Source organism: Sinocyclocheilus anshuiensis, unplaced genomic scaffold, assembly GCF_001515605.1.
Source record: "Sinocyclocheilus anshuiensis isolate Anshui unplaced genomic scaffold, SAMN03320099.WGS_v1.1 scaffold1867, whole genome shotgun sequence".
Classification (NCBI taxonomy): Eukaryota; Metazoa; Chordata; class Actinopteri; order Cypriniformes; family Cyprinidae; genus Sinocyclocheilus; species Sinocyclocheilus anshuiensis.
The window spans coordinates 73,525-95,961 of NW_015548298.1; the positions used below are offsets into that span (position 1 = coordinate 73,525).

The 22,437-nt window shown below is 38.1% G+C and overlaps 1 protein-coding gene across 4 annotated transcripts in view; it reads right to left on the reverse strand.

Moving 5' to 3' along the window:
• Window positions 1–22,437, reverse strand: part of setd5 (SET domain containing 5) — a 57,968-nt gene that overhangs the window by 6,789 nt on the left and 28,742 nt on the right. For 2 of the 4 annotated variants that reach the window (XM_016443826.1, XM_016443825.1), the window contains exons 1-19: window positions 22,286–22,411; window positions 19,248–19,350; window positions 18,441–18,718; window positions 16,161–16,219; window positions 14,404–14,591; window positions 14,170–14,208; window positions 13,767–14,012; window positions 5,887–6,035; window positions 5,591–5,708; window positions 5,334–5,443; window positions 4,990–5,236; window positions 4,793–4,873; window positions 3,985–4,200; window positions 3,551–3,892; window positions 2,260–2,505; window positions 1,891–2,014; window positions 1,521–1,783; window positions 1,351–1,407; window positions 186–677 (exon numbers count right to left, since the gene is read on the reverse strand). In XM_016443826.1, the coding sequence (XP_016299312.1) occupies window positions 186–677; window positions 1,351–1,407; window positions 1,521–1,783; window positions 1,891–2,014; window positions 2,260–2,505; window positions 3,551–3,892; window positions 3,985–4,200; window positions 4,793–4,873; window positions 4,990–5,236; window positions 5,334–5,443; window positions 5,591–5,708; window positions 5,887–6,035; window positions 13,767–14,012; window positions 14,170–14,208; window positions 14,404–14,591; window positions 16,161–16,219; window positions 18,441–18,718; window positions 19,248–19,350; window positions 22,286–22,356 (3,429 nt within the window). In that variant the 5' untranslated portion in view covers window positions 22,357–22,411. Of the gene's footprint in view, window positions 1–185; window positions 678–1,350; window positions 1,408–1,520; window positions 1,784–1,890; window positions 2,015–2,259; window positions 2,506–3,550; window positions 3,893–3,984; window positions 4,201–4,792; window positions 4,874–4,989; window positions 5,237–5,333; window positions 5,444–5,590; window positions 5,709–5,886; window positions 6,036–13,766; window positions 14,013–14,169; window positions 14,209–14,403; window positions 14,592–16,160; window positions 16,220–18,440; window positions 18,719–19,247; window positions 19,351–22,285; window positions 22,412–22,437 lie in introns of those variants that run through there. The other 2 variants (XM_016443827.1, XM_016443828.1) reach the window with 2 other exon arrangements.

A 22,437-nucleotide genomic window follows, 5' to 3' on the forward strand; every position in this document is an offset into this window, starting at 1 on the left:
GCCTGTAGCTGTAGTGGGGCAAGATGGTCCCCTTTTGTCTATTTTTATGTTGTGTTTTAGGAACTAAATGAACAAATTCTTTTTATTTCCACAATGATATATTGGATGATACATTATCATCATCCTGCACATACTAAAGGAAAAACAAACAACTTAGAAATGGAGGATGTGGCCGTAGGACTTGCCTTCTTCTTCTGTGGTGGATTGCTAGGGTTGGGGGATGTGCTGCGCTCTGAATATCCACCTCCAAACTGTGTGTCCAGATACATTGAGAGAGAGCCAGAGCTAGACCCTGCTTCCATCAGCAGCCCCTGGCAGCACATTGTGCTCAAGTCAGAGTCAGCCGTGGACAAGCCTCCCTCTGATTGTGGGAAGTGTCTGTCACTTACTGGACCAGTGGGTAGATTAGCATTGAGGGGAGAGCAGGTGTAAATGAGGTTAAATTCTGTCCTAAAGGCCTGTTCTCTGGCCTGTGCCTCACTGGCATGTGAAACCAAGGAAGAGTCACATAGACTGGACACAACAGCTGAGCTGCGGGGAGTCCCACCACCAGATCCATTCAGAGAGTCTGGAGCAGCAAGTGAGAAGTCATCTGAGATAGGAGCTGGGCTTCCCCGGCTTGTGGAAAAGTCAGGGAAGGCAGTGACCCGTGAAGTGAAGTCTGGTCGCAAACAGGGCTGAACAGAAAGAAAAAAAATGAGATCATTAAAATGACTGAACAACTTTCCTGATGAACACTCAAAAGTATTTTGATGGGTAACACTTTACACTTTACTTTGCTACAGGTCCCATTAGTTTATTGTTAGTTAATACATTTATTAATATTACCTAACAATGACCAACACATTCGTTACAGTTTTTATTAATCATGTTAGCTCAGGTCCATCAAATAATATTAACACATGCTTATTGGCACACAGTTTTTTGAATCTACAAAACTTAACTTAGCAGTTACCTTAATTTTAGTCAAACTACTTAATCAACACATCTTCCAATCCAAACTTGAACATGCTACACTGCAAAAAAAAAAGGCTTATCTTACTTAGTATTTTGTTTTAAGAAGTAAAATATTCTTAAAACAAGAGTATTTGACTTACCCCACTGGCAGATAATTTTACTTGTTTTAAGCAAAATGGACTTAATTTAGTTCACCCCGCCACCTCCCTTGGAAACAAGACTAAATATCTTGCGTCAGTTTGCTTATCTAGTAAATGCATCTTAATTTAAGAATTTGTAGATATTTTGACTAGAAACAAAACAAAAATACTAAGTAAGATAAGCCTTTTTTGTAGTGTATATTACAATCAAGCAATAACACTTTCATGCATCTGTAAGAGAACTTAAACTTACTTCTGGAGTCAGAGATTCTGATCTGTGCACAGGAGAGGCCTCAGGAGAAGAGATGTTCTGTGAAAAAGAACCAAGTCATATATTCAGCTACTATGTTTTCTATCACTACAGCAAATCTCTACAAGCTGCTATATTGAGAGAGAACTCTGTGTGTGTGTTCATTTGTTCACCTCAAACTGTAGAGGTGTATTGCAGCGGCTGGCAGGTCGGGATGTGAGAGGAGAGTAAGAAAGCATGGTAGCATTCAGCTTCTCCACTTCCCCACCTAAATAAAGCGAGCAGGGAGTCATGAGCGAATGAAGAGGCGTCATGGGAAGTTCAGAGGGCAGAGGTGGGGTGATGGGGGACAATGGTCGTAACAAGAGTTCAGAAGGTGGAGCTGCAGTTTCTGATGAACACTTCAATTTCCTCTTCTTAAATGGTCCTGTCAGCTCTGAACAAAGGGCAACATCAAAAAACACTCGTTAAAACCCCAAATCTATGATACCAAGGCTTGTAATTCACATTCTGCTGTCTAAACAGTGGAGTAAGAGCCATTACCAGGTTTGAACGGTTGAGAGCTGCTAGTGCTGCTGGTGTTACTTTTGTGGGAAGAATTGGACTCTGTTCCATCTTCCAATAGGCCAGATAACATGCTCTCATCCAGCGCTTGTTTCATCCACCTCTGCTCAGACAGACATACACAAAGCCATGCTATGCAGCAACAATAACAAATATGAGCCCCAATACAAACTTAAGGTCAGACAACCAAGTTTTTGATCAATTAAGCTACAATTTAATCGACATCTTTAAAAAAGCACCAAAAATCTACACTAGAGAAATCAAAAAAATTATTTTCTGGGGAAATTCGAATGCCACTGTAGAGCAGCGTATTTACGTTAATTAACTTGTTCAGTAACTCATTCTAACCTTCTTGCAAGAACCATAAGCAGGGTCAATCATACATGGTCGCCGGCGGCTTTCTGGGTTAAAGGGTGAACCAAAACGAACATAGTGTTTGGGGGTAGTACAGATGAGAGGTGAATGAGATAGTCCTGGCAGCATGTTGAGGGTGGTGGCCAGGACTGTAGGGTCAGTGGTGATGCGTAAAGGGCGTTCCACAGACTCCTCCACCCGCTCTGGAACCTTGTCATTTAACCACTCCGTCACCAGGTACTATAAAGAGAGAATAAAGACATAAATAATACATTACTACATTTACAGCTCTGAAACATAGCCGACCAGTCAAGTCACCTTTATATTTATATAGTGCTTTATACAGTACAGATTACACCAAAGCAGCTTTACAGTGTTAAACAGGAATAATAGAAAGAGTATAAATTAATATTTTTTTAAAGTCACCACAAAATCAAAGACGAATATTTTTAATGGAATATTTGAGTGTTAATTATAAATGATTTATCTATGCATATCATTTTTAATTTATGTGCCACTTTTCATCAAAAATAAATTGCCATCCTCATCGCAATAACATCTCTGATGAAGTGTACACTTGGCTCAATACTGGGCTACAATCCCTCCCTTCAAGAAACATGTCACTCACATGACATCGCAGCAGTTAGCAAATGACAATCCAACCATCCAATCAATTTCTGATGGACAAAATCCCGAGCTACATTTTTTCTTGTTTGAAAAGTCGCTTCACTCGGATATACAGTACATCACAACAGGGAAAAAAAGACAACTTCCATTTTTATGCCGATTTTAGTCACAATGAAATAAAAACTGAGAATTATTTTTTTTGTATATTGCAGTGTTTTTTAATAAATTTATCCATGCACATTCATTTTTTTAAATTCATGTAAAATTCCCCTCTTGCAATGACATCTCTTCTCTGATTACATGTACATGTGCATGAGATCACAGCAATAGCAAATGACAACAATCTAACCAATTCCTGATGGACAAAATTAAAATCCCGCCCTAAAAATCAATCTCATCTTATTATACTGGGTTAAAATTTTGCCAGGCAAAAAAAAAAGATTTTGCTTTTCAATAGTGCTAAAGTGTTTCCCTGCCTAAATCCCGAGACACTGGGATTGGATCCAGCATCCCTACAACCCTACACAGAACATGCATTTGGAGAACACGAATGAATGAATTGTATTAAGTGTACAACACCGCAGTTATCCTCATGACTTATGGCAACAAATACATGACAATTACCCTGTGTAGGATTTACAGTGTAAGATGAACTCACCTTTTTGGTTTTTGGGTATCTGACATTAGTCTTACTACCCATCCCTGAAGTGGCGGCTCCACATAGTTCTCCATCCTGGAGATTCCCCCAGTTTGGAGCTCCCTCTTCCTGGCCCTGCTCCCTGAGGCCTGCCCCTGCACTGCCTTCTTCACCGCCCACCAAAACACCCTCTGATGCTTGCTGAGAAAGAGCCTGCCGCTGTCTTCGAGCACGCTGGGCTGAACTGGAGCGGTACCTGGAGATGCGGCTCTTAGGACGTGGTTTGGAACTGCGGGCAGGTTGCGCTTTAGGGGCAGGACTGGGTGCAGCAGGGGGCTTTTCAGAGTCAATATCTGTTGTTTCCTAATGAAGAGACAGTGAAAGCTTGTAAAAACACAACCATTATGAAACACAACCAAGTTAAAGTTGAGAAAAAGGAGAAAAAAACGAAGTACCACAGCAGCAAAGGAGGTGCGCCTTGTACTGATTCCTCCACCTGCTCCTGTATTTGGAACACAGTTTCCTGCTGTAAGTGAGGGGACTTCTGCCTCCCCTGCTTCCAGTTTGGTTTCTTCAGGTGTAGCCTGCGCTGTGCCCTGACCACGTTTCTTTCTCCTATCAAGGTTCTCAAACATGTGCATTATGGCCTCTGCCTTGCGTTCATCACGAGACTGAAGGAGGCAAAAGGAATAAGGAGTTGATATGGTGAATATAGGGCCCTGTAAAATCCATATAGTTTTTTTCCCCCCCAAATACCATTTTTTGGAAAGCTTTCAGTTTTTTCCATTTTAATTTTTCTGGATTCTTCTTTTTTGGCATTTTAATTTTCCTGGATTCTGTTTTAATGATTAAATACAATTTTAGTAATCAAAAATCATGCCTAATTAATTGAAATTAAACTAAACTAAAAAAAAAACTAAAAAAACAAGTTTAACAAAAATAAAAATTTTACGTGCATTTTGATTAATAGAATTATATTTTATTTAATTATATAATCAAAAAGCATGTCTTATCCATCATTTATTGCAATTTTTACAGTATTAGGGCCCTATGAAATGTTTTATTTTTTCTTTATTAATCCAGAAAAAAAAAATAATAATAATTATTAATCAAAAACTGAAGTAATCAAACGAAGGCAAAAAACATTAACAACTTACTGTTTTAAAATGTAATCAAGCCGAAATCTAACAATTCCTGTTCTTTTTTAAATAAAATAAACAGCATTTATTGATTCATCACTGTTCTCCTCTAATTAAAGCTTACACATCTGTTTGGTATTAGTGCTCCATTCTCGTCTAACTCCTCCTCTCCATTCTCCAACTTCACTCTGTCCATAAGAGCATCCTGTAGCACAAAACAAGATCAGCTTCATCATCATGTGAGATCATCATTATCATTACATGGCAAAGCAGCTGCAAAAAGCAAGTAGGCATTACGATTGTTTTTCCATGAACACATACCTCTGTATCGCTAACTCCCTGCATCTCATTTGCATCTTCCAGCAGGTGGTTGCTTTCATCAGATACACCAGTTACGAGCCTGTCCTCTTCCATTTCTCTGCGTCGGGCTCGTCTCCTCCGTGTTTCTGCTCCAGGCAGGGCAAAGTTTGAAGACTGGGGGGATAGCAGTTGAAGGGGGCGGAGATTGTGTCTCTGCACAGGACAGTCTTGATTGCCCTTGTGACATGCACAATCCACTTTATAATTACTGTGGGGAAAATTTGAGAAAAAGTGTCAATACACATCATATCACAGTTTATTTAGAATTAATAATAAATGCCAAGAAACAAATTTGAGTGACTAACCAGCAGCTAAACTCGTAATCAAAACTGATTGTGACTTCAGAATCTTTTGATATTTGAGCAACAGCGTAGATACACAGGTGAATCATCCCCTCTGCTATCATGTGTCGCACCTGTGAGTTAGTGTATACAGGACAAAAGAAATATAATGTGAATCAAATTTAGTCAGGCTGGAACTGAGCGAAGAAATTATGAACAGACGCACTTTAAGTGAAGCAACCCTACGTTAACAGATAGCATTCAACAAATTAGTCTCACACCTCAGCATTGGGTGTGCATGATCTTCTGATAAATCGTGCATCATTGCCAAATGTTCGGGCATCCACACACATCTCCACTTCATTGAACTTGGAGTAGAACAGGACAAATGGATATGGCCTGGAGTGGAGTCAACAGAAGGAATTAGGAAAAACTCTCAATTTGCAATATATGTTTTACAAACAAGATGCATTTTACTAATTTTACAAAATGGACCCCGATTCAAATCGAATTATTAAGATAAGATCAACTAGATGTTCAACAATATACACAGATGCAATCACACATACACACTTACTTTTTGAAAAAATGTCCATTGACTTCAAACTGCTGTCTGAGCATGACTTTGCCTCTATACTCAATGATGAGTGTTTCAGGGTCCAAATTCCGTGCAGCTCTGAGAATCTTCCTATGTTTCTGCACACGTGTTACACGACCCAGCTGCAACTACACACATTAAATCCTTGTTGGTAATTGCAGTAAATAAAAATAATTATTAAATGAAAACAGCACACTACATTTGAACAACCGTTTTCAATTTAGTAAAAGAAAATTATTATACAGAGTGTTATTCAATTTTTAAAGTCAATAAAATGAATACTGTGAATACATACAAAACAAATATATATAAACAAATTATCACAGATTATTTTCAAAGATCATCACAGAATAACAGGCGGGCACACACGTTTGTGGCCTTAACTCTTGCTTATCAGTAAAACAGTATTATTTACAAGTTTAAAATACACAAGCCATGTTTTCCAGTGACAGTTTTTACACTACTATGTGAGTTCATGGAAGATTAATATGTAATTTTATACTACGGGGGGGCCGTTGAATGCTTGAATCTGATTGGCTGACGAACGTTCTAAGGTGCGCAATTATTTTCAGGGAAACGCATGGCGAACGTAGTTCCAGGCAGGTCTTGACCGCATTACATGTCCATATCACTTCGCCAAACGATTGGAGTTATTTCAAAGGTCCTTACAGCCGAAAACAGCAAAAGAACCAAAACCCACAACTACACTGGTCAAACAAATAAATATAGTAAATAATAGGATAAAAACGACAGATAATTTTCAATGTTTTTGCACCCAAATTACGTTTTATTATGTACGGAAAGCACATATTCTATCTCTCCCGCTCTCTTACCCTCACAGACGCACATACAGTTTGCACACACGCCAACAATACACGCTAATGTTGTTAGCGCTACTCTGACGATTTAACAGTTTAACAACTTAAAAACTACATGTCTTATCACAAGCGAGGTAACAACAACGGAGCTCTTTGCGAAGACAATGAACTTAAAAGTTTCACTATTACTAGAGACATTGCTGCCGAATACTTTTGAGAGACGCACAGACTCACAAAGGTAATCCCTCCCATCTCTCTGTCATAACTTAAATTATTAGCCGCATTTGTCTGCTATCAACGGCTCAAGCCTCCGCTATAGGTCTAAAATTACCTTTTGGAATTTGCAACGGGGCGTTGGATGAGATGCAGAAGAAATTAATCCGACTCACAATAGCGTTTTAAGTAGAAAAAACGGACAAATGCCTTGAAATATATAATCTGAATGATGTCTTGAGGTGTGGTAACCGTAGTATAAACGGAATAATTTGACTTCGGTCCGTTGAATTCTTAGAAAATAATGCACACACGAGGTGCATTATTTTCTAAGAATTCAATGGCCCGTTGTCAGTTATTCCTTACATAAATATATGACATCTTATCTCTACACTGATTAGTTCTGGTTCTTGAATTTGATTGGCCGAGTGGCATTCCAACAGCATTGGGACTTTTGATTGTTTGTGTTTGTGTAGAGCTTTCAGTCTCTATGTTAATGGTGGTCATGTTTCACTGACTCTTTCTGCAGGTTACATTGTTACACCATTAGGTGCTGGCAACTAGGGGTGTTCGGTTCCAGGTTTTTCGGAGTCGACTCCGACTCCATTTATCGTGACTGTCCAAATTAGTCCAATCTAGCGGAGACATGACCTTTAAATGAACTATCACCGTTGCTTGCTGTTGCCAACACTAGGGATGGGCGATACCACTTATTTTGTTTTCGATACGATACCGATACTTTTAAAGGCCAGTATCGTCAATATCGATACCGATACGAAACTTCTGAACTAAACTTTTAAAATATGAAGTTTATTAAATTATTAAATTACTAAGAGTAAAATGGGTAATGATAACCACTTAACTTTGTGTTTAAAACACATTTTAACATTCAATACGCCTTAATTGTAACTTATTAGGTTATATTTTTGTTTACACATGGTTCAAATATGTTTTTTGTTTACACATGATGCAAATCTACAAATACTACAGTTGAACTATGGTCACTTTAGTAAAACCATGGTTCATTTTCATAAGGGACTGACACTGAAAGGCTGTTGCATGCATAAAATGCAATTTTTTTTATTCTGACAGTGTATGATTTCTATTAACATTACAGAATAGAACATGATCAGTATTATCTTTCAGCGTTCAATTTAAATAAATGTAATTGCACAAACTATGTAGGCTACAATTTCAATTTGTTTATTGTGAAATAACTCAAATACATATGGGTTTTTTTCTTTCTTTCCTCTGATAAGCATTGTTCAGGGCTGCCGTTCCCTAAAGCTTTAATGCTTTCCTATGATACTTTTGGGAAACGCAGCCCTGTTTGAAGTGAATGAACGCTCTCTGTGATGGATTGGTTCTGTCATGCAACATTTGCGTGTTTAGATGAGCAGGAAAATAGTTCTACACAATTATTAGCTAACATAGGTTATTCGTCCAATTCAATGCATATTGTACGCATTTTTTTGTTAAATAAAATCACTGGTAAATAAAACACACCTTAATATCGGTATTTTTTGTTTGAGTATCGATACTTTCTAGAATTAAATAAAAAATAATATATTCTTTAATGAATTCGTCACAGTATAATGGTCAGGGGATGGCGCTAAACGTAAGCCTATATTGTCTTAAACAGCATTATTAAAAAAAAAATACAATAGGCCTAAATACAAAAATACATACGAATGTAGCCTGCCAGTTTTTAATGATTTAAGCTTAGTTTAATGATTGAATAGCCTATATGGAAAACCAAATGTAGCCTATAGGATATTGAGTGCATTAAACAGCTAACATTGCATAACAAAACATCAATTATACAAAGCTGTCACAGAAGCATGTATAATTACAAACTACATTTACTATTCCACACCTGTTTCACACATACTCTGTTTGCACTGCGTGTTTTTTTTCCTTTCCCATGTTGAGGGTTCACTCGATGCGTTCTGAGCGGTGCATCTGCAGCATCGCAGCGATTGTTTCCGCACCGAGTCTATTTTTGCTGTGCTGCACATGCTGAATTAAAGTTACAGGGCATTGCTCAGGTTAAAAATTTACATGGATTGATACGAAATGTATTAATTGCACCATAAATGCATATAGGCTAATTAAAGTACTTTTAGCTATGGGGTAAAGCAAGGAAAAGTACCCTACACTTAGATAAACATGGTAACCGATGGCACTCCTGGAGTTAGAAAAAGTTATTTTTATGACCAGCAGGGTTACTTGTAATGTAAATGCAAAATGCAAAATGCAAAAAAAAAAAAAAAGGCACTATTAAAAAAAAAATACAATAGGCCTAAATACAAAAATACATACGAATGTAGCCTGCCAGTTTTTAATGATTTAAGCTTAGTTTAATGATTGAATAGCCTATATGGAAAACCAAATGTAGCCTATAGGATATTGAGTGCATTAAACAGCTAACATTGCATAACAAAACATCAATTATACAAAGCTGTCACAGAAGCATGTATAATTACAAACTACATTTACTATTCCACACCTGGGGTAAAGCAAGGAAAAGTACCCTACACTTAGATAAACATGGTAACCGATGGCACTCCTGGAGTTAGAAAAAGTTATTTTTATGACCAGCAGGGTTACTTGTAATGTAAATGCAAAATGCAAAATGCAAAAAAAAAAAAAAAGGCACCCGCCGGCCGTTATTTACTATTCCACACCTGTTTCACACATACTCTGTTTGCACTGCGTGTTTTTTTTCCTTTCCCATGTTGAGGGTTCACTCGATGCGTTCTGAGCGGTGCATCTGCAGCATCGCAGCGATTGTTTCCGCACCGAGTCTATTTTTGCTGTGCTGCACATGCTGAATTAAAGTTACAGGGCATTGCTCAGGTTAAAAATTTACATGGATTGATACGAAATGTATTAATTGCGTCATAAATGCATATAGGCTAATTAAAGTACTTTTAGCTATAGGGGTAAAGCAAGGAAAAGTACCCTAGACTTTCAGATAAACATTGTAACCGATGGCACTCGTGGAGTTAGAAAAAGTTATTTTTATGACCAGCAGGGTTAACGTTGCTTGTAAAAAAAATAAAAGGGCACGAGACGGCTGTTTCTGTCAATGGTAAGTTTTAATTTAAAATTGTGATAGCCTACTAATTTTTAACGTAAGAAAAGTTTACTGTAGGCTGTTTCCATGTTTTGCCACTTGCTTGAGCATCTTGATATATAAACTTAATATATAAATAAGTACAGAAGTAAAATGCATTTAATAATATTGCGCTTAAACATGAATGTCTATGAAAGATAGTATTACTGTGTGAAAAGATAATCACTTTAAAATCTAGTAACAACGTTCAAATTTGAAATCAAAATAGGCTAATGGTGGGATATGCATTTAATAATATTGCGCTTAAACATTAATGTCTATGAAAGATAGTATTACTGTGTGAAAAGATAATCACTATGCTGAGAGACAAAAAAATAGTAACAAAAATAGGCAATGGTGGTCAGGGGTGGATTTAGGGAATTGGGGGCCCCAGGCAAAATATAGGAATGGGGCCCTATACATTTTCTTAGATCAACCTTGAGGTTCTTTTTTTGTTGTGATGCTTGCTGCTGCACAATGGTGCCCCATAGTTGTGTCCAATGTTTCTACATTTTTCATGTGCATGTTATAATGGCTCTCTTTCATGTTGTAGACCACGAAATAGCAATTGATTTACAGGTATGAGAACAAAATAGCGTTGGATGAAGTGGATTAGAGCCCTGCACAGGTCTCTTAGATGGCTTATGGCTTAGAGTCTTTTTCCCCTTTTCCCAAAAAAAGCTTATAGGCTACTACTGTTTCAGCTATTAAAATAGTTAAGTTTTGTATGTAATGGAAAAGTGATTATATTTTGTTTAGTTTTTTTATAAAGTAAATTTAGAAAAACGTTTGGAGCATTTTTTGTTCGTTAAATGTAAGTTTTTTTTGTTTGTTTTTTTCTGTTTAAGTAACGGCCAGCAGCAGACAGTGAATTGATCATAGCCTAATTTAGCCTTCTCAAATCATCACGACTTGCCTAAAATAAAATCTATAGATATAAAACAGTTCAAGCATATCACAATGTTAGTTTAAATGTTTAACCTAGATAAATGTGCGCTGTTATAGACGCATATCCAATCGTTTGTGCGGAGAGTGGAAGCAGAAGGTAGGACATGGAGGCGCCAGCGCGAGCATTTTTTTCCAACAGTGGAAACAATTTAATTCGCAGTAATTTTTGCTCATAAAGGTAAGAGTAATACATCATTCTAAACTGTAAAGGGGCTAGTTTTATTTGTGTGCACTCACAATATCAACAAAACGTTGTGCTTTTATAAAATAAAGAAAACAAACGCTTTCTGCCGTCTCGGGCTTGAACAGGAGCGCTTCACAATGATGAACCTAAACTCAGAGAATTGCCTCACAGACATGATGAAAATATATAGAAAGCTTTAAATTACTACTTTAAAACGATTCAAATCGAAAATAGAAACTCTTTCATTATGTAATCCATGCATTTCTCTCTAAAGGCATGTCCAATGAGGAGATGGCGAGTCATTTTTTTAATCACCATAATTGATGGATATCTAAAACATAAAAATAAGGAAAAGCCTAAAACAGGCCCGATTATAATTTGCATTTTATTTTATAGTTTCCATACAATTAAAAAATAAAACACAAATTATAATGGCATATACAGTGGTGTGAAAAAGTGTTGGCCCCCTTCCTGATTTCTTATTTTTTTGCATGTTTGTCACACTTTAAACACTAGTAAAAGGTAACACAAGTGAACACAACATGCAGCTTTTAAATGAAGGTTTTTATTATTAAGGGAAAACAAAATCCAAAACTACATGGCCCTGTGTGAAGAAGTGTTTGCCCCCCTGTTAAAACTGTGGTTTATCACACCTGAGTTCAATTTCTCTAGCCACACCCAGGCCTGATTACTGCCACACCTGTTCGCAATCAAGAAATCTCTTAAATAGGACCTGCCTGACAAAGTGAAGTAGACCAAAAGATCCTCAAAAGCTAGACATCATGCCGAGATCCAAAGAAATTCAGAAACAAATGAGAAAGAAAGTAATTGAGATCTATCAGTCTGGAAAAGGTTATAAAGCCATTTCTAAAGCTTTGGGACTCCAGCGAACCACAGTGAGAGCCATTATTCACAAATGGTATGTAAAACTTTGTCCTATAATTGTATAGCTGCTTTTTCTGATTTTTATGTTGCTCTGTTCTGAATACCTTAAAATTTAAAGGATTTGCTGCAACGCAATTTTGTATGATATGTGAATTATTTATTAGCCTATTTTTTTTTTACCCATACAGCAAATGCTTTAAAAACAGCTATAAAATTAATTTATTGCATTCCAGACGCTTTTATAGTACTTTTCACTATAAATTTTATGGGTAGCTTGAATGTAAACATTGTCATGAATTCATTGTATTCCCATTTGTAAAATAGCCAACAAATTAATTGTTGTAGGCTAACCCGATCTCATGAAAGTGCGTAGGCTATATAGCACGATTTTCTGCTTCTATTTGGTGTAATATTTCTATACAGAAATTGAGTTTGGCATGCAAAAGACTAATAAATTCATAATTAATGGCATGGCAGGTTCAGTCGACAGAAATACGGGACACACAGGCCTATGATAACTGCTGAAATGTTTGCGGGGCGAATCTGAGGTCAGTCTGAGCGCTCATGGTATGCACAGTGCATACAGCCGTACACCTGCAGGCGCCACTGACTCGGACGGTTGTCGTGGTAATAAACACCGTAAACAGCAACCGTTCGCGTGTCAGCGCTTAATGCGCATATCCTATATGAAAAGCATTTTAGGGGGCCCTTGGCTTTTGGGGGCCCAAGGCGGTCGCCTACCTTTGCCTAATGGGTAAGTCCGCCCCAGCATGTGATCTAAAACACAGTCATTTACTTATCACAATAATATTTGATTAGGGACCTAGAAATAGTGTAGAATGTTTCAGGATGATGATGATGATGATTAAGACTGCAGGCGCCACTGACTCGGACTGTTGTCGTGGTAATAAACACCGTAAACAGCAACCGTTCGCGTGTCAGCGCTTAATGCGCATATCCTATATAAAAAGCATTTTAGGGGGCCCTTGGCTTTTGGGGGCCCAAGGCGGTCGCCAACCTTTGCCTAATGGGAAAAAGTCCGTCCCGATGGTGGTATTAGCCACGGATCATAGCGCACTGAGCACACTAAAGCCTGTGTTATACTTTCGTCCGGATTGCTCATGCGGAAAGTATAACACAGGCTTAATAAAGCACACTGAGCCTGTGCTGCTTCTGCACCGCATAGGCTAAGAACCGCACACATGGACTGCACTGCAAACGGGCCCTCCCTTAATTTCGTTCACTCTTGATATAATAAAGCACTCAACTGCCATGCATGCACTATAGGGATTTAAGAATCAGTGAAGACATCAGCGATTGATGTCAGCGACATCAGAGTCGACACCGAGAGTCGATTCCAGTGCTGGAGTCGACTCCGACTCTAGGGCTATTCAGAGTCAAGGAATCGACTCTTTTGGAGTCGACTCCCCATCCCTAATGACAACCTGTCTTTAAAAGCAAATCACTGACTCTGATTACGGATCCATTCAGGAACAAAACACCACTAATGCTGTGTTGCTCATACTTTGGCTTTGTTTGGAATCATTTTCACTGGTGTACCCCCGCCCCCAACACAATAATTAAAATTTTTCATTGCTTTATGAAAAACCATCTATGATATTTAAAACACGATGCAGTCTTAAAGTAAATTTAACACCTTAAGACTTTGAGGACCTGTGAAACCCATCTATACCTGCATTTGCGAGCCCAACACAGTGTTGTTGCAAGCTAGTTCTGTTCTGTTAATGGTGTCCATGGCGACAGTAGATGGGGTGGGGGATGAGTTGCCATTGGCACAGTAGTGTTTGAGGAGGTTCTGCACATCAGCACTGTACTGGTTAGACAGAGCTTCCTCATACTGGTCCGTCCACTGCTGAATTCGAGTCTCCCATCCTTCTGTTGTATTCTCATCCAGAACACTAGCCTCAGACGCAGAATTCTGCAATAATCAGAGGGTGTGTGTGATTAAAAATTAATCTGGTTGATTTTCATCTTTGGTAATGAATAGTACTAAAGCTTATTTCCTAAGAAGAAGAGGTGGATCATCTTTTTTTTTTTTTATTAGATAATGTGGCGTGGCATTTTTGTGTCCATACCTTCATTCTCATTGATTTTCTGGAACCCTCTCTGTAAGCCTGTAATGAAAATATATTTTATTATAATATAATACAGAGATGATGGGAAATTTGTGAGACTGAGTGACATGAACACATGATTCAAACTGCCATGCCAAAGCTCCGACAGAAGTGACAATTCAGTTACAATTCAGGCGTTTCCCATTCGTTGTATTTGTCATGTGAACAGGATTGTGCATGTATGCGTTGTTATACCTTAACCTTCTTGGCTTTAGGAGTAGTGCGTGTTTTCTCTGTGCTCTTCTTTCTCTTCTTGACTTTGTTGTGTTTGACTCTTTTGACAGTGAGAGTGATGCTAGTGGGTGTGTGTTGAGTCGCCGTGTACGACACAGCAGAAGCTGACATGTCCTCATCTCCACTCTCTGTAGCGCTGCTCTCGCCAACTGTAAAGGCAGATATAAATCAAGCTCAAGACCCAGCATGATTAACCCATCAGCACATGAGAGAACACTGACACTGGTAAGGTTGAGACAAAAGCATAATTTCTCCCTCACTGTGATAAATTTACAGATATAAAAAATACCCAGAAAAAAACTTCTTTTAAACTTCATTTCTCTTTTCAAGAAATTAAGTTAGTCAGAAAATACAACAAATGAAATACAGGTATTACTGGGAAGAAAAGTAACACATGAAATCAGCCAGTGTTGAGTAGTAATGGACAGATGTTATCTGGATTATGTATGGTTGAGAAGTCTATCCATCCAAATTATTTTGGCTTAGAGGTTCTCCAAAGGGTTCAGTCGGTGCTCCGATTTTAGGAATCCCAAACAGCACCTCAATAGCTATGTTTCCACTCAAAGTTATGAATTAAACTTATGCACAAAATTAAATATTTGCGAATAAAGCACCGTTTCCATCCAGGGAGTTGAAGAGAACAAAATCATCACGTCCTGATTAACTTGCGCTAAATATCACAAAGAAAAACTAAATTCGCTGCAGTAGGAGAAGGCACTGTATATAATAATTTGTGTATACAATAAATTACAAGCTTCAAAGCACGCTGATGAAACGCGGTCATGTTATCTTATTTTCGGAGTCTGCTGTTTGGGAACGCAGTTCTTGGAGTCAATTAAAACAAAGCACTTTGACGAGACTTTGCTCAAGCATATTAGAATGACAAAACTATCATTTCAGATACTGTGCAATGAGATTGGTCCATTGGTTGGTCCAGTTTTATGCTGTCCCATCGCAAGGTCACGTCTTTTTTGATGTGCATTAAGGAATTTTCTCGGTAAAAATGTTTTCATCATAGTTTATGCGCATGTTTTCTTACCGGATAAGAAATGTATCCTACTTAGTTGAGCGAATACGTTTTTTGTGCGCATTTTTTTAATTTATGCTCATAATTTATGCGTTTTTTTAATGCAATATCCCAAAATGCGCATAAAAATAGGTGGACGGAAACATAGCTAATTATATTCAATTTTTACCATGAGTTTTATCTTTCACCTTTCTGTCACCTTTTAAACTGTTTTAAACTTTGAGACAAGGCTTTGTCAAGCCAACATGAAAGTTTATGGCAAAGGTTACCTATAATGTTATGTAACCGAACTGAGTCAACATCAAACTGACTTCAGCTGAATAACGACATATTGTCTTCTGTAGAACTGCTTATAGCTGAATTGAAGTTTCATAATTGATTAAATTTACACAGTTACTGAACTGAACAAATGCTGAAATGACTTGAGCGGAATAATGACACTATTGTGTTGTTAGTGCTGCTTTCCAGCAGAATAAAATTTGGATTTCACTCATATTTGAAGTCTGTTTCACTGATTTTGTTATTTTCCTGTTTATTACTGTGAAGCTGCTGTAAAGAAATCTGATCTGGATAAAGCACTCCGTAAATATAGGTGACTTGACTACATAGTTTCATTGCCATTTACTGGTGCCTTATTTATTTGAAGTGATTCAAAGAAGGTCATGTTGATTATCATCTAAGAGAATTTTACCTGAAACATTCTCTGCTTTTCTGCGCTGCCCATCCAGCCCTGTCTTCTTCTCCAGACCCCTGCAACAAGAATTCTCCTTCAGTACACATTTTCGATCCATTACAGCAATAACTAATTGCCATAACTCAAAATAAAGCTATTGGTTCTTATAAGGTGAACCACTGCTTCTGTTCGTCCTTGGCCATTTATTTGTTTGAGAGGTGACAAATAAAAACTTTACCAGCCAATAAGATATAAGCTTGGGTGAACGTGTTGACATTTCCTGTAATCATTGGTTACATTTCAGCGATGGACTGTATTTGGCATTAAATCGAGTGATATCAGTATTTTCTGATATTAAAGCATATTAAAGTATTAAAGGGGTTAAAACATATTAGGGCTGTCAAAATGACTGAAAAACTAAATTCGAATTTTCTACTTAAGAATTATATTCGAATTTAAAAGACAATTTCAGTTAGGGTTAAAAAAGCTTTTGGCTCCTCTCCTGAGGCCACAAGAGGGCGCATCGAGCAAAATAGTATGCACGTTTCTTTAAAGTGCAATAAAATAACAGGACTAGCTTTGAAAAAAAGTGCATAATGTTTAAAATAATGTTTATAAACCATATATAGTTAATAAAGTTGCTTAAACAATTAGAAGAAAAAAAAACAGTACCATGCATGTATGTATAGTTTAATACAAAGGACCGAAAACCGATCACAAAGAGTAGGCTATTTTCTTCATTTAAAAACATGAGATACAGCGGGATGGGGAAAAACCGCCATAACGTCTTTAGACATGTTTTTTAAAAGTTGAACTTGCATCAATTTTACATGGCTTTCTAAACATGCCGCGCTCTGCGAGACGCGAATGCAACGCTGATAGATGTCCCTCTAAAAAATGTGATAAATATGCGTTCTGTGTGAACAGCTTGGTTTCAGTTTTGACGTAAACAACATCTTCTCCACACTGATGCTCTCGTTTTCCGCAATATATGAATGAACAATAGTGATGGGTCATTCTTGAACGATTCGTTCATTTTGAGTGATTTCATTTCCGTCTCGGGGAGTGATTTGTTCAGTCGCGCATGCGCAACATCCTATAGGTTCTGTACTGGAATTAGTCAAGTAGTTCACCTGTTTCGAGTCTTCGGGTTTTTCGAGTCGTTCATTCATCACGTGACCGCCCCATAAGCTTAACCTATGCAGTCTGAGCCGGAAAGAGAATTGATTAGTTCATCTCTCGAGTCTTCGGGTTTTTCTAGTCATTCGTTCATCACGTGACAGACCCCATAATGACAGAAATTCACACATTTATAAACTGTAGTAAGTAAAAAGCTAAAATTTGAGACCAGAAACGCATCATGTAACTGTAAGAGTAAATAATAATTATAATAATGATAATAATAATAATAATAATAACTATGCACCCGTTTGTAAGGAAGCTTGTAAATTAACAAATTTCTCTCTCCAACGCTGTCACATCACGTGACAAAAGAACGAGCAATTCGAAAGACTCGAGAGATGAACTAATCAATTCTCTTTCCAGCTCAGACTGCATAGGTAAAGCTTATGGGACTGTCACGTGATGAACGAACGACTCAAACCCGAAGACTTGTCAGATAAGAGGTGAGGTGAGCTAATCATAGACTGAAGACCCAGGTAAACAATGAATTAATCTTTTCTGTTTCTTATAGCATTATAGTTTTGCATTGTTTGTAGTGTGATCAACGTTTGCGTAAGTAGTAGACGTGTTAGGGAAGTAACACGTAACATTTTAATTATATTTTGCTAAAATGAACGAAATGACTCGAAAAAAGATTCGTTCATTTGCTGAACGAGACTCAAAGGTCCGAGTCGGTAAAATTCCTCAACTTCCCATCACTAATGAACAACGTAGCAGCGCCACATCTAGTGGGTTCAACTGGATAGGCTAACAAAAGCATTCAAATGCAATCAATGACACATACATCGTCATCGCATCTTGTGCGCCACTGATAAGCCTGCCTGACGGCTGACACAGACCTTAAATTTGAATGCAGCGCTTTTGCATTCGAATGTGGATTATTTTATTTTTTTAATTCGACGAATATTCGAAATTAAAAAAAAATGTTGACAGCCCTAAAGCATATAAATCACCAGTGTATTTTACTTTTCTTCAGGTATACAAACTATTTTCAGAGAGTGACGAAACGGTGTCATTCTTATGGTGAATAGTTTTGATGAAAAACTGCTTGTGATTTAGATAAAACTAAAGCACAGCACAATGTAAAATGAGATATTTCAGATACAAATCACCCACCTGCAGCTCTCACACTTAATGCCATCTTGCATTAGACAGCATTGACACCAAGGAGGTGGAATTGCGCCTTCCACCACCTCCTCCTCCTCCGATGAGCTCTCACTGTCAGCAGAGTTGTCTGGTTCATTGGTGGGAAAACAAGGTCGCGATCGTCCCAGAGTGCCATTGCGTTCCAAATGGGAGAAAACGGTCTGGGAGAGTGGGGAGGCAGGAGGGGTGGGAGGGGGTGGAGCTCCATAGTTATGATCCTGACAACACACAACGGAAGACTGTTGCATCTTCAAACAACGGTGTTCAGGCACAACAAAAGGGAAAAGGAAAGAGAGAAGGGGAAGAGAATGAAAGGTGGTGAGCAGGGAAAAGGGGCAGGAAGAAAGAAGAGGCGGGAATGAAAAACTAAAAAACGTGGCATTCAAAAGTTAACAATATTTAATGTAGCTAAGAATGTTTTGGCTGAAGTATCTTAATTACACCACAAGCATAAATCTAAATAAACATAATTTAAGTAAACATTGTTTAAAAAATGAGAAACAGTACTACATGACAAATTGCTTATGAACTTCCTCATTTGAAAGGTGCATTGGATAATAGCATCTACTAAATGATTAAATGCAAATTCATTTCAATTTTACACTATGCACAAAGGCTAGTGGAACTGCAATTACAAATGTATCACCATGCACAAGTTTATTTAATATGATTCAGCACCATCCATTATTGAGATGCTATTAGGTTACACACCGACTAAAATGACAATGATTTAACTATAAATTCGTAAAAAATAAAAACAAGAATAAAACAACTTACAGCATAAGGAAGTCCCCCATATCCATGACTCTGTGTGTTCCCACAGCTGCGACTTGAGTAGTTTTTCTCATTTACTGCTGGGCTCGCTTCAACTGATTCCGGACTGAGAGAAAGAAAGATATTTGAGAAGCTTGCAAATAAAATGCTAGTTATGTATGTAGATGTGGTTCTGTAAACTCCAGATGACCGCCAGAGGCAGTGCTAAACAGTAGTGGATCATCACAGAGCCAGTCAGATAAGACAGACTGAGAGAATATATCAACAAAAAAAGGTCACAAAATAACCTCTGAGAATTCAGAGTGACAAAGAACTATGATGATCATCTGGAATTCACAGAAGAGCAGAACTTACATGCTGAAACACAAAAACTAAATTGATGCAATATGCACAGTCCACTAAGGAAACTCCTTGCAAAAGTAACCCAAGATGAGGAGGCAGCTCTTGTGGAATAACAAGTGACTACACCAGGCTATGAGCCACTGGGCCCTTTCTGTAGGCTAGAGTGATAACCTCCACAATCCAATAAATGGCCTCTGTTTTGACATGGGAGGACCTTTAAACACATTGTAACAAACAAACATCTTATCTGTCTGAGACTGGTGGCATCTGGAGAACAAATTCCAACCTGAAGCATAGCGTTATCATGTAAGGTAGCCCTAGTGCTAGTAATGGTGTGAACAACAGCAGGTTCCCAATCCACTAGAACAGTGGCTCTCAAATTTGAACTGTGTCAGTTGGTGGGGGCTCCAGGAACAGAGTTGAGATCCACTGTACCAGAATAAGGATGGACCCAAGGGTGAAACTCAGGTTGTTGGGGAAAAAAAAATCACAGCCATCCATTTAAATTTCTGTGGTGAAGTTACCACATACTACCCGGTAAAAGACAGAGGAAGAGAGGTAACTATGGATCAGCAGGCCATCAAGGTGCCACAGAGTACTCTGTGCTTGTGCAGAAAGATACTGTGTAATTTAAAAGTGGGATAGGGGTTTGCAAAGTAGGAAGTCATTCAAGAGACAGTAAATTCTGCCTCAGCTGGCTAGACTCCTTTGCCATCGCAAACCACAAGCAACACTGAGTGGTCACTTCGGATGCAGAGATCCATATCTGCCTCAGTAAAACCACTGCACTGCATGAGTGAAACATCCATTCTCCTGTTTGAAACTGATTTCTGGAATAAGAAGCTGCTATCTGATTGCCTGACACTGGTCATACTGGTCATAGTCTGTCTGGAATGACATGAAGAAACGGAACAAACTGAGACAGACTAAATCCAGAAGAACTGTGGCAACATCTCCAAGATGCTTCAAAAAACCTACCTGCAAAGCTACCTGAAAAACTATGCGCAAGTGCACCTAGGGCAAAAGCTGCTTTAAATGCAAAGGATGGTCACAACAAATGTTGATTTAATTTTGTTAATAGAAGTTATCTGATAAAGAAAATATATTTATGGCATTATTTTTGACAGCATCCTCATTTTACAGCATTTTTACACAAGTGCCTACAACTTTTAACAGTAGTGGCTTTGCAGGTAGGTTTCTTGAAGCATCTTGAAGATGTTGCCACAGTTCTTCTGGATTTAGTCTGTCTGTCTCAGTTTGTTCTGTTTCTTCATGTCATTCCAGACAGACTGGATGATGATGAGATCAGATCTCTGTGTGGATCACTGGCTGTAGTCAGACAAAAATCTCACTGGATTATTACAATTAATGGCAAAATTAATGTTTGGAAATGTAAACTGATATTTTCACTGACACACTACAACAAAAGATAGAAATAACAGGCTTAAAATAATTTTTAGCTGGTGAAAGTACTAGTGTTCTAATCATTTTGGCCACCACTGTAAGACTTTGGCCATATCACCCACCACAGTTGGGTTAAATAATAATTATGTGACGTCAATATTGACCACAATATTTGTGAACACTACAGCAGCATTTCCAGCTAACATTAGACACTTGATAACCAACTTCAAAAAGCTGCAGTATGAAAAATCTCTAGAAGGCGTGAAAGCAAAAGAGGCTGAGTTCTGAGCTACTGCAGCTTATAATCTTTGGCTTGTCACCATGAAGTTGCTGGCATATTCTGGTTGGTGGTTGGTGCCACAATGATCCACTATTACTTAGCACTGCCTTTGGCAGTCAGGAGGAATGAAAATGTACAGTGATCAAAAGAAAAGCAGTGATTGAAACCATGTTCAAATTGATTGGATGATAAATATGTCCTTTTAATCTTTCAACTCAGCCAATCATATAAAACCAATCACATGTTTATGATAGTTTAAAAAATGTGTGCTCCAAAATAAATATAGTGTGGGGGAAACATCAGCCAAACATTCTAAGACCTTCAGCAAAGAAAAAACATTTATAAAGGTTGTAAAAAATTGTAAAAAGGTATGACGAGTATGAAAAGCTTGTGCAACCTTTTAAAAGAAAAGAATGGGGTGAAAAAATTTGTATGTATTAACAGTAAACAAAGAGAAATCAAATCTTGAGTTTTTGACATGGTATCTGTGAATTTGTAGCACTGATTAATTGATTGGCCATTTAGTGTCAACAAATGATTCAGTATATTTTTTTTAAATAAATGAGGTATGCCCAGCTATACTGGCTAACATGCAAAACAAAATAATTAGGTCTATTTTTCTCAGTCTAAACTAATTCATTTGCCTTCACAGAATTCCACTGTAAATTTTACATTTCTCTCTGTAAAAGATACTCTTAACCATGGCAAAAAAAATGCACTAAATAAACAACTCTCATTACCCCTTTTCCACCGAAAAGATGCATGTTCTGGTGCCAGACCCCATTCTTGGCCAGTGCTCAGCCGGGTGGATTAAAGCCTGTTTCAAACTGACTCTGCGTTTCCACAGACTTGACATAACAGGTTTTGTTGCAGTGTGTTATGTGACTATAGTCCAAAGTATACTAAAACTATTTTTCTGCTGTGGAAACCCATGATTTGGGTTGAGAATAGGCACCAACCAGGAACCTACAAAGGCACCATGTTGAAGGAAAAAGGGCTCAGAACAGAAACTTACTCTGATCCAGCGGCCATATCGGTGTAAGGTGTCTCAGGTGTGGTGACTCCCAGTGTGATTACTATGCTCATGACGTCAAGCGCAGCAATGCAGGGAAGGGGGTGGGGGGGGTGTTAGGGAGGGGGTGAGGGGAGGGAGAGGGGAGGGAAGAG